This window comes from Lathamus discolor, chromosome 3 (assembly GCF_037157495.1).
Source record: "Lathamus discolor isolate bLatDis1 chromosome 3, bLatDis1.hap1, whole genome shotgun sequence".
Lineage (NCBI taxonomy): Eukaryota > Metazoa > Chordata > Aves > Psittaciformes > Psittacidae > Lathamus > Lathamus discolor.
In genome coordinates this window covers 81,724,339-81,737,343 of record NC_088886.1, presented here as the reverse complement: position 1 = coordinate 81,737,343, position 13,005 = coordinate 81,724,339, and the positions used below count along the sequence as shown (strand labels likewise).

Here is a 13,005-nt window from a genome sequence, read left to right as displayed (position 1 = left end):
GGGCACTTCGTGTATAATACTACAGACACTGTCTAACAATTAATATAACAAGTTGTTGTTCGTGTATCACACTTCAGTAGCCGATAATAACCAAAGTATTTTTCCTTAAAAGAAATGTAGCTTTCATGTGAGTCGCTTTTCTAAAACAGAATTGAATATCCACTAGGTCCAGACACACGCAGCTCCCAATCCGTAATTACTAACAATAATTCAAAAGAAAGAAGGTATTTTAAAATTGCTTTTAAGAAATTACTACACCCCAATAATTGTTTCTTTGAAAAGATTCTATCTCACCAGGCTGTTCTCCTTCCATGCTTCTGGGAATTTTGGTCTTTGCTTCTCTCTAGACACCAAGACTTGCATATCTTCAAAAGTGGGATGGTTTCCGACTTCTGTCTGGAAAGCCATCTGGTACTCTGGCACAGATTCCCCTGTTAGCAAAAGAAAGGAAGAAAAAAAATCACTGATAAAAGGCAGAGCAAGGGCTTTCAGGTGATGAAACCCAGTATCAAAGTTGTTGTCTATTGAGATGTTCTCCACTTTCCCTCAAAGTCTAACTTCAAAAAAACCCAGCTGATTTAACTGCAAGAATTAAGCATTGTTCAGCAATGTCTCCAAGGATAACATCTCCAAACTTTGCTGGTTGAGTGGCACATTCAGAATGTCTCAGAGCCTGCAGATGACACCTAATTTCTGTGCAATGTCACTACTGACTGTATTAATGTTCTTCATTTCAGAGGAAGCCCAGTGAGATTAAAGATCTGTGCACACAAACTGCAGCTGTTTTACTACAGAGAGAACGCTGCATGTCAAACTAGTTCTATATGCTCTATCTTGGGAAGAAGGTGGTGGTTTGTGATACAATCTCGTGTTACATTTTAAAAGACTACTTCCTCTTCTTTTATGTTACAGGTATGCAGGATTTCCCTGAGTTTTCAATGTCACTAGCATAAATAAAAGTATGACTGACTAAAGGCTACATTAAATCACAGCACTTTCCCATCTATTCTTTCCTGAGGGAAGTCTGAAAGACACTTCAGGCACTTTTATCAGTTTCAAGAGCAGGAAGTACTGCCCTTGCCATAAGCCCAACTCTCAGTGTTTGTAAACGCGTGATAATAATGTTCAAATTATACTTACCATGAGGCCTGCAAACTGCTTAAACAGGGAATCTGAAGTCTTTTGAGCATGAACCATGCTCCACACTCAATTACACTGTATCGACAACAACCATCTTGAACGCTAGATGGCACCGACTTAATTGCAAAAACAACTGAGAACCTTATTTCCCTTCTTCACTTTAGAATGCCATGGCTAGGGAGTAGCTGTGGTTGCCAGTACCACTTTCTAGTACTGCACGGTTTTCCATTTCATTTAGTTACCTGGGAAGAGGTCTGTACATCTCATAAATATCTCCCAGTAGATAAGGCCTAGAGCATACATATCTACTTGTTTCAATGCAGATTCACAATCCCTCAAGTTCACTGCTCCTTCGAGAACTTCTGGGGCCATATAGCGGATTGTACCAACCTGGAAAAACAGAAAATGAAAACTCTGAATCAGGAAGCAATTTCCAAATTCAATTTATTATTGGGATTTCTATTTTTTAAATATCCTACTTTTTTGATAGTTTCTACACACAAAGAAAATGCAGTTCTCTTCTAATCGATGTCCCCAGTTTCTAGACTCTTATCAGGAGCCGAGTCATAATAAGTCCCTTCTCCTACACTATCACTTTTTTGCATGTACCAAAACAATTCTGTCCCTTACTCGATGTTCTCTTCAGTAATATGATATAACAGAAATGTTTCTTTTCCCTGAAATTACTCTGTTAACACTGGGGTATGGATCATAATGGAAGAGGATGCTGCTGAACAAAGGAATTTACTCTCTTTATCCCTGGACTGTCAGCAAGGCTCTCCCCTACATCTTCCATGGTCAAAAGCTACTAAAAGCCTTGCAGTATACCTATTCATTTCCACTATGACATATGTTAAATTAGAGCAATCACTCATCAGTACTTGTAGGACAGTATTTTGTCACAGGACTATTCCATATCCCTGCATTTCAAACAGTGGTTTCCCTGTTTCTTTGTTCAGTAAGGGGAGATCTATAAAGAGGACCTGTGCATTAAGTATTGTTAATGTAGCACCTGCTTTCTAAGGGAAGGTGATTAGCACTGCAAAACACATTCTTTGAATGAAATGAAGTGTTTTCTCTAAAAGCACAAAACCAACAAATACGCTGAACTGCTATTTGTTTAAAACAGTCTCACTGTATTTCCGTAGCCTATATTCCGGTGTCAGTGTATTTATGCTTATACAATAAGAAAACTACAAAACCCCCACTCTCTGAATCACCACATCCTAAAAGCCTAAGAAATCAGTTTCTTCTTTCTGCCCAGAATCTATTCTAACCCACTCCTAGCAGATGCTTCCCCAATCTGTTCCTTATATTCATAAAATGATGCAAATTCTATATAGCCTACCTCAGCAGTCCATTCCAGACCTTGGCTGCCTCCTATAGATTAGAAAGATTAGCTAACCTGATTTTTTCCTTCTACAACATAATGCCATCACCTCTTGTCCTATCCACACTGAATGCAAATAGTTTATTCCTTTCTCATAGCAGCCGTTTACATATTTGAAGATCTGTCTCTTGTCTTTACTTCCCTAAACAACCCTCATTCTTTCATCTTTTCCCAGAAGCTCCTCTTTCAAGTACTCCCTGTTATATTGTCGCTGTTCTTTCCCAGTTGGTCCATATCTTTCTACATGCACTTACTCTCCCAGGTCCAGAAAACTGCAGATGACACACAGAGAAATGGCTGCAGGATGTAAAACGCAGTGTATGTCACCATCTCAGAAACATTAACACCAAAACCACCAAAGAATGTTTGGTCTTCAGTTAATACTTCCAGTACAAGACTGAAGGGACCTGTACCATATCACTGCAAACAATATGGCAACCAAACCTACCTTGCATCTTTTTGTATCTCACACAGAAACCTTCAGCCTCCAGGGATGACTGACAGTCTATCAGCTTTCAAAATGCTAGGTTTGGCTTTGACTGTTCTGAGAATAAAACCAGATTCTTCCTATCAAGGTTTTAGCCACTTCTTACTCATATTGCAACTATTTCTCCTTACTGTAATAGTACCACCTTAACATTCACCTTGTAACAACAAAACCAACTATTTCTCAATGTTACTATAATTTGTCTTTCTTTATCCTCATTTGTACTTACCTCACTAATGGCTGCATTATCTTCCTCACCTGGGCGTACCAGTCTGTTTCCAGTCAGCTTCATGGAGAGCCCAAAATCGCTAATTACACATGTTCCATCATTCTTTACCAGGACATTACGGCTGTTCAAGTCACGATGAGATATTGCAGGCTTGTAATGGTCTATTTGGACATACGGAAGTGCTTGTTACTATTTGTGCAGTTCTACTGTTTGGCAAAATGAGAACACCTCATTATGTCTACTAAGCTATTATAAATAGAAAATCAACTTATCTTTTAGAAAGCTAACATTTCTGCTTCTTTATAATGAGCTCCACAGCATGCTAGCTATAGAAAACTGACTGGCATTCAGGGTTTCACTGTAGCTATACAATATATTAGGCTAATGCTATATACAGTTTTAGTGTTTGCCAAGAAACTTCTTTCCAAGGGATATTTCAGCATGATTCTGGCAGGGAGACATTGTGTACTTGAATACAGACCTGCTGCCACAGCCCTGACAGCCATTCCAAATGCTCTCTCTCATATCCACACTCCTGTGTCAAATAGAGCTCCAACTATTTACATTATGATTAGAATTGGCACCTATTCAGAAGATACTTAAGACAGTATTATTCCAGAGAGGCTGAACATATTCATCTTGCAAGGGATCTGATCTTTTCCAAAGAATAATCTCAGTTGTTCCTAGTTTATATGCAACTTATTTTCTTGGTAAAGCAGCCAGCAGTATAGAACCAGTTTTACTGTGGAATTTATTCTACTCTATGAGTTCCCTCCTAGCATTGACAGACCAGCCTATGGCTGTCTCTTCTTTAAGATGGAAGATTTACACGTTTTCTGGCTGCTAACAGACACACCTGTCTGCTCATTTTAAAATGATGAAGTTAAGATGATAGCTCCAGTTTCAGTGGCACCTGGGAATACTGAGTTAGGTGCTCTCACATTGCACATTTAACAGCCTCTTCCGTTGTCATTCTTTGCTAGAGTTGATGCTTAACATTTGAGATATATAGTTTGGGGTTTTAATCCAAACATTAGCACCTTCATGTAGAATTAATGACATCATCTTTTTATTTACTGCCAAGAAGCTAATGCTTCAGTGCCAGGCCATATTCCGCAGCCTGATACATCACAGATCTCAGTATATCTGCTTTATAATCATGATACTTCAGCTGCTGAAATGCTGGCTAAAGCATGCAAGCAGAGAAATCAAGGTATAAATCAATACACTGTCACATCCAGTGCTCTAATAAAACACTAAGAGTCCAGCAGTATTGTTCGTACACAGCAAAGACTAGGCCCACACCCTTAGACAAAAATCAAGACGTGATAAACTACAGTGGAGTTGGAAGATTTAATTATTTCTCTTTGTGTATATATATATAGTTCATACACAAACTAAAAATTGCTTTGGTGATATGCGTCTGAACTGCAGACACAAACAGAACACCCCATCTGTTTGCTCTCTGCTAGACAGACATCCAGCGCTTCAGGTCTTCAGTAATCTGTTGCCATGATACAGCAGCACTGCACAACTCTGCCTCCTTCTCTTGCCTTTCTCTAGGGCTCTGCTAGCTCTTACTCCATGTTTTCATACAAGCATCATAGACAGAGACCACAACATAGGACTGTTCAGAAGGAACGAACATATCAGAAGTTCTGAGTGATCTCTATTTGCATTCATCATCCCCTACTCACCACACTGTAACAGAGAATAAAAGAAATGCAGGCACCTACTACCTGATAGAAAAAAAGAGTATCTTGAACATCTTGGCAGCCTTCCTGGCCTTACCTCCTCGAGGTAGCTCCGTGTGCAGGTATGCCAAGCCTCTAGTTATAGAGTGTGCCAGACGACAAGAGCTCACCCAGTCACTTGTGTGGAGACTCAGATATTTGCACAAAGAACCCTAAAAATACCCAGAACAAAGGATTAGAAACATTGTCCAGTTTAATAACTCAGAATCTTTATGAGAATCAGTTTTATCCATTGCTCCTGTAAGGTGTAATCCTGCAACTGCTTCTGTGTTTAACAGGATGTTCTAAAACACAAGACAGGACCAAAGTTTCATTAATTGCTAGTGCTACCATTTGGTTTACCTAAAGTAGAACAGAAAATTTATCACAAATAACAGGGATTGCCTTTAGGAATAGCAATATTAATTACAAACCCAAAGCAAAGCATGCACTTAATTTGTTGTTCTGAAAAACTCCTAATGAACAGGAGAAGTAGTTCACTGCAGACGTAACAGACTGAATTATTACACAGTGGCCTTTAAACCAATAGCACTTATAGAATACTCAACATCTCTCACTGGTATCTTCCCTGCTATAAACTATTTTTGCATCAAAAAACCCTGACAACTCACAGGCATTTCAGAATAGGAGACACTGAAGAACAGGAAAAGAATGTCATGTTCCCCTTTTCCTTGAAAAAGAAGTTAAATGTGGAAAATGGGGGATTTTTTAGTAATTCGTGGTGGACTCTCCAAGAAAACCAGAAGGACATGTGTCAATAGCGGTATTTGAAACAAGAGCCAGATCCTGTCACCTACAATGCCTTTGAGCAGTTTTTATGCACATAGTCCCCAATGACAATATACTCAGTTTAAACAAACTAAATCACCATTCATGAAGAACAAGCCATCCAGTTGACTCTACATACATAGTACAATACATTTATAACTACACACTACCCTGGTTTTGCCTGTTTAAACCTGTAAGCTTAAAGATGCACCAATGTATAACATTGCCATAGCTACAACTAAAACCACTATTAAAAAATTAGCTATGTAACATTTGGTTTACAAATGTAAAGTCTGGTGTGTGCCACTTGGAGGTGACATTCAGGTGTGTAACACATGCACAGTTCAGATGGAGGCACACGAATACCAGAATTTAAAGTGATCAAGGCATTAGACATTTTAATTCAATGCTAAGACTAAAACCAAGTTCATAACACTCCTTAATGAAATGACCGAAGTTACAGCTTTGCAGACTTAGCCTGTGCAGAACAAGGAACTCACAGACAGGTAACCTCCTCGGTGAAAACACAGAACAAATGTCACTCATACAGGTTTACATGAGCGTTTTTTTCACTGTTTAAAATGCTGTTACATAAATCTCAAAGAGGTTTTGGTAATTAAAAAAACCCTGAAAATCCACCTAGAAATAAGGAATTATACTTTTTTTATCCTTATTGTTTAAAGCTTCTTAAGAAATATAAACACTTTTATTAGCCTCTCACTGCCAGCAACTTAGGTGCAGTAACAGATTTTCTCGGCTTAGTGGGCTGAGATTCTAGCCCATTCTGAGAGGCCACAGAACTGTTGTCATAGTGTGACTGGCAATCACTCACTGAATGATGATGTCAAACCAACTTCAAGATCTTTCTGCTGCAGAGCTTGCTAGCCACCAGGTATTTTTAAGCTAACTGAGGGCTGTGATTTTATGCTTTTGGTGAAGTTCAATATGACTATCAGGAAAAGCTGTATTCAAGATTTAGAGACACACATCTACAATTAAGATTATTCTTGTCAGAGTCATGAGTTACATGTTAAACTGGGGACATGTGTTCTGATTATAACCTTTGATACAACTGATGGTTTTAACAGTCATAAGATTCTATGTGTTTTACAACAATTTTTCTGCTGTTCTAAAAAGACATGAATGTCTGACTACTGGGGGGACAATTCTGTGGCCATTACGTATTTCCTACTATGTCATTCCTTGCAACTTACTCTCTCTGCTTATTCACCTGCTACACCTCAGAGTACTATCAGAACAGCATGCTGCCTGATAAATACATATATATTTTCTTTTACTACTTGCTCACGAACTTTTTTTGGTCTCAAGATATGTTTGGATAATAACACAATTTGGGTCCAACCTATTTGTTTTGCTTTCAACAAGGCAACACCACAAACAATTTTCTGTGTGAAAATGTACAGGCTTGTGTGTTCCTATTTCTAAGAAGGAATGTATTTCAAGGGAGAATGATGCTTTGCATGGGGAGTATTTCACCTGCACATCTTGTATGGGTTACTCTTTCTTGAAACAAGATTTATGGCTCCAGTTTGAACAGCGCAATTCCTTTTTAGTAGTGCTGCCACAGCAGGCTTCCTTCTCTGCTGTCAGTGCCACATACAGCAGAACATCTGCTCCCTGAATTAAAGATCACACTGTGCATTAATTACACCTGCTGTGAACTTCTTCCAATGACTTCCAAGCCACTGGTGGATTGATTTTAGACTAATCTTGCTGTTCTTAGTACCACATTGAGAAAGAATCTGATAATATGATGTCAGAAGCCTCATCTGTGCATGTGATCAGATCATTAACGTATCCTGTTTATATAAGCAACAAGACACAATTTGCAATCAAATTACATTTCAGCTGAAACCCCTTTCGTTCAAGCAAACAGCAAAACCAGATCACCTGTTAAGACAGTCATGCTATGCCCTCCCAGGAGTGGAATACACACTTGATTTCACTTAACTCAATTAGTTGACAATAAGCCTATTCTGCCAGAGCAGGCCGGTACTGGTGTGCTTTTGCAAAACTGAGCTGCTTCTATGGTCATTTCCAGTTTCTGCAGTCTCTCTGCAGATGCCCATCTCTTACAAGCTGCCATGATCCAAGTGTGTTCTCATTTAGAAGTTTCAGTTAAGGTACTCTTCATATATTTGTGAAGTGCTATGTTGCCTTAAATTTGCATACATATTTAGATATTTATATACGCTTATGCATTTAACTTTCAACACAAGCACATACTTAGAGCCTAAGACTGGCTGGTATTACTGCTATTTATTACTGTTCTGCTCTTTTTGCTATTTGAATAAGTAGGTTTTGTCCTACTGTCCTCATAACAAATCAGGCTTCAGCCATCACCTTTACACACTGGACGAAATACAATATGAGTTCCCTTACTTGAGACCAAAATTCTTTAACTGAACAGTTAAAGTTCTTCCCATATACAAGACAAATTATTTGCTTTTTCATACACATAACACCCATATACATTACATTTCATGATTTTTCATGAAAGCAATTCACATTTATGCTAGACTTTTTTAAAGCATTTTTGTTTCTATTTGTGCACACACACACAGAGTGTTAAGAACTCAAATCCATGAATTTGCGGGATGTAAGCATTCAGGTAGCTAAGGAGATCTGAACATATGGTTCATGAAGATATGGTTATGGAAAGTAAGGCTGCCTTCTTAGGATGTGTCCTACAGCTAAATAAATATGGTATGCCACAGAAAGCTTTAAGGAAGATAACAGGATAAAAAGACAACAGGATTTACAGTGCCACAAGCTAGTCTGACAACAATCCATTGTGTTTCGTTGTAAAAAAAAAACCCCACCACTTACTCAGTAGCTACAGAGACCGTAGCTACCATAACAGAGATATAATGTCTTAATATTAAAAAGTTTTAAATTAAATAATGTTTAAGTAAAAATAACTCTTCAGATTCTATACCTGAATATTGCACAGTTGACTGAAGAAACCTGCACCATAACCAAGAGCAAATACTAAAGCTAAGATTTTGTAAGACGACATTTGATTGAACTAACTGGGAAATCTTCAAGGGTATTACAATAAACCACCCTAAGGTTCATTAAAATTGTAATTTGTATGGATTATTTTTACATTACTGTGCAAGAAGCAGCAATGAAAAGCACTGGCAAATACTAAAGTACATCCTTTTTATATGGCTATTCTTAGGAATCTAAACCAATCCAATTGATTTCTTTGAAGCACTTACATTGGGGTAATATTCCATCACCAATAAATATTCCATGCGGCCATCTGCAGTGAATCTCTCATCCCCCACAATGAAGCGGGCGATGTTGTCATGTTCCATCAGTGGAATCCTGTAAATGTTTCTCTCATTGACAAAGTTCTGACGATTGGCAAAAGAAAAGACTTTGACAGCAACTGGACGTTCATCTAGGGAACCTTTGTACACCGCTCCATACCGCCCCCGGCCAATCAACTGCAAACAGATGTAAACAAGTAATTCACTAAACAACAAATGAAGACAAACCTCAAGTTTTCACTCTAAAAAGACTGTACACCAACTTTTATACTGACATACACTAGAAACGACAGTGAGTAGAGTGAATGTTGTGTATTGAAAACTAGAATGGGATTACTGTCATAAAAGCTATTTTGGAACTGGAAGCATCAGCACAGGTCAACTTAGATCTTACTAAATTGATCTGTAGTCTGAATACCCAGTGAATAAATCATACATAAGCTATTCAACAGTTTTATAAACAGAATCAATAAAATCCATGTGTTTTGTGCTGCTAATTCTCTTCTTAAACTTTTGCTTACATTTATAGCTTTTACATGATCAATTTTAATTAACTGCAGAGATCACAGACATTAAGCTGAACATTTTATGTTTAGGATAGCTTTGTAAGGTGTACCTTTTAGGTTAGTAATAAAAGTATATGCTTTTATAGTGAAAACAGATACGAAAAGAGGTAAAGAGTTTTTAAAAGACAGGAATAATTAGTTTTTTACTACCTGTGAATCCTTATTCTAGCCCCCACTATGTTAGACAGTCTTCACAGAATGGCCTTTCCTGTCTCCATAGCAACTGAAGAAAGATGCAATCTCTTCTCTAAACCAAAATGTAGGACCACCTTCAGAAGAATCCTAGTTTCTGAAGCTCCAGAAATTCTAACTACATAAGAATTTAAGCACCTATTTGATTCAAATAATGTTCAGGAAAACCTAGACATGAAACTGTAAGGACTTCATGGACCAGTATCTTTTTACTTTTTTAAATACTTAAAATGGAAGAGGAATGGATATCAGCAGGAATTATGGAAGTAATATTTCTAAGGATGATAAAATTGTCCAATGGGAAAGTTTTCAACAGGAAAGCATACTTTAACAGACAGACTTTCCATTTTTTCAATCCTTCCATGTCAGTGGATTGCAAAGCAGCAGCGAGTCACTTCAACGTACAAACCCACAGAGATGTGAAAAGGCAAGGACAGGTTAAGACAATTTGTTCTGCAACACCCTATGACTGGGGGTGAGGAATCAGCTCCTTTGGATTTAAGAGGACAGGAGATCTCAGCAGATCTTTCCACCAACAAAGTTGCCACTTTTTCCAAGACTGCATACCAGCATGAGTGATTTCACCTGGGGCTTTGCACACATTTACAACAGGTATTGTTATACTCTTCTGAACTCTGCCTCAAGTACTTTTCTGATGGCCCAAGGCACCCAAGCTTCTTTGCTGATTAGTCTGCAGCCCAGACCACAATGCATGCTTGCAGTCTGCATCTCCAGGTGTGATTTCTAATGGGCAAAGGAAAGTACCATATTCTGAATCTCTCTCAGTCATTTTACTGATTAATTTTCTGGCTAAAAGCTTTTAAACATTCTGTAAGTTCTATCAAGCATACCAATTGAGAGCATAACATTTTGCTGTTGTACAATGATACATCTCACACCAAGCTGAGTAGAAAGTTCTAGATGGCCTCTAGTTGCCATGGAGATAGAGAGTACCCTACTGTGAAGAATGACTATACATAAACGCACCACTACTGCAATATACTGCCTACCTGCAGTAAATTCTATATTCCAGTAGTGTTACTAAAGCATTTCAAGTGACTGTGGTAGGATACTGTACTTAAAGCCATCTGTGTCAAACAAAAAGATTGATCTTTTGATGCAATGCTGAAATACTGCACATTCCAATTCCCTCCATTACCTCCCAGTGTTCAGTATTTTCTTCTCAAGGTAGAACATGTTCTAGCCAATACCAAAAAAATTACCAGCAAAAGCAGACAAAATGTAACTGTGGTAACCTTTCTTTTTCTTTTGTATTTTAATTTCATCTTTCAAATGTGATTTAGAAGAAAACATTATAGGAGTACTGACTGATGCATTTATTTCCATAACTGTATCTGGGAAGTGGTTATGACCAATAGTGTTACACTGAATAAAAATGAAGATTAAATAACAGAATTGAACATTTACCTCCAACAACTTTAGATTATCCAGATCCAATGAGGGCTCTGATGCTGCTGCCTCCATCATATTCATACTGTGCAAACCTTGTTTACGGTCTCCTGTGGAAGGGCATGGGGAGAGAATCAGACAGTTTCCTTTCTTTGCCATGCTAGAAGTGAAAACAATACAACTTACCTGGGACTTGGAAGAAATACACATTTTAGGCAAGGACATAACATGTAAAAGGGAATCCTGTAAAATCTTCTCAGAGTCTGTAAAGGCAGCAGTGAAGGTGCCAACAGCTATAAACTTAAGGCTATCTGCTATGCAACAATTTTGATAATTGAATGTCACTGGAAATTAACTCTAAAGCATGTTTACAACCTCACTTAAGCTGTGTGGAGCAGAGGTCTTTCTGAAGAAAAATGGCTTCCAAAATGCCAGTGAAGAAATGATAAATCTCTCCATATCACCAAACGAATGGGATATCACCATGAAGCGTGAGAGAGGAGAAAGGGAAGCATTATGTACAAGCATACCATAGGGTCTCGGGAGAGCACAAGACGTAAGTATAGCTTTGAGAAATAGTCAAAAGAACAATTAAAAAAAGGAATAATCAAAGGAAAGCCAAACCCTACCTGCAAGCATCCTGTATCCAAAGAACAGAGCAGCAATCAAAACAGCCAGTACAGACACAGATGCAAGGGCAATAACTATAGTCTCATCTCGATGAAAAGAATGAGAAGAATCTGAAAGAAAACAAGACTCTTTAATTGTAAATTTGAAAGAATCAGCACTACAAAACATGTAACTGTTATTACAGCAATGGGGAGAGGGGACTTGTACTCTGGACTGTAAGAGACTGCACTAAACTATTTCCTCTTAAAATCTAAGGATGGCAAAAGAGCTATCAGCTCAAACACAGCTGAGCACACATTCATTGGCAGCTTTTCCCAGCCTTCCCTTGCCACCATAGAGAGAAGCACCAACAGCAGAAAGTGAATCTTCTTTCTAGCTGGCCAAGTTCAGCCCAGCTATACAAGGCCAAGTTGATGCAGTCCTGGCTCTGCAATCAGTGCCTGAATCCAGTTTCCTGGTATGAATCAGGTTTGTAGCCCTTACAAGGAGTTTTTTAATTATTATTTTCCCCAGAACGAAAAATCTCAAGAAAGTTTGCTGCTAATGCTGCAAATGTGACGAAAATTGAACATTTTGTATTCAAATACCTACAACATTTATTAGGCAAATAATCCATTTGTATAAACATTTCGAAATACTTTGGGGTTTTGTTTTGGGTCAGTGCTCAATCTTAGCATAATTCTCACTCCTTAATTCACAAAAATACAGAGGTATCTCGACTGCAGCAGAGTGTCAGGAATCCTGAAACAACAATAAAACACTAAACAAAATCACTAGTTTTATTGAGCCTTTTTAAAAATAACATTTGATTTTTGTCAAAATGTAAGTATCTTCAGTTATCTTTTTTTTATTCCCCAGAGGGGGAAAAAGTTTTCATGGAAAAACTTGTTAGTGTCTTGAATGCTTCTCTCCATGCTTCTCCAGAACTAGATGATCTTTAAGGTCCCTTCCAACTCAAACCACTCTGATTCTATGTCAGACCCCAGCCTTGCTTCGTGCAAGCATATAAAAATCCAGCCACTTTAATATAAAAATGGATTACTGCAGATACTCCTCTGATGTCAGAATCACTGGAATGTGGCACTACAAGACTCATTTACTTTGGCTTCAAAACCAAGTTTGGGATCTATGTTTAAACTT

General features: G+C 38.1%; 1 protein-coding gene across 1 annotated transcript in view; it reads right to left on the bottom strand.

Moving 5' to 3' along the window:
- Window positions 1–13,005, bottom strand: part of BMPR2 (bone morphogenetic protein receptor type 2) — a 110,437-nt gene that overhangs the window by 14,957 nt on the left and 82,475 nt on the right. Inside the window, exons 4-10 of the mRNA XM_065670074.1 lie at window positions 11,865–11,975; window positions 11,254–11,345; window positions 9,014–9,244; window positions 5,038–5,152; window positions 3,247–3,407; window positions 1,383–1,530; window positions 295–431 (exon numbers count right to left, since the gene is read on the bottom strand). Of these exons, the coding sequence (XP_065526146.1) occupies window positions 295–431; window positions 1,383–1,530; window positions 3,247–3,407; window positions 5,038–5,152; window positions 9,014–9,244; window positions 11,254–11,345; window positions 11,865–11,975 (995 nt within the window). The remainder of the gene's footprint in view (window positions 1–294; window positions 432–1,382; window positions 1,531–3,246; window positions 3,408–5,037; window positions 5,153–9,013; window positions 9,245–11,253; window positions 11,346–11,864; window positions 11,976–13,005) is intronic.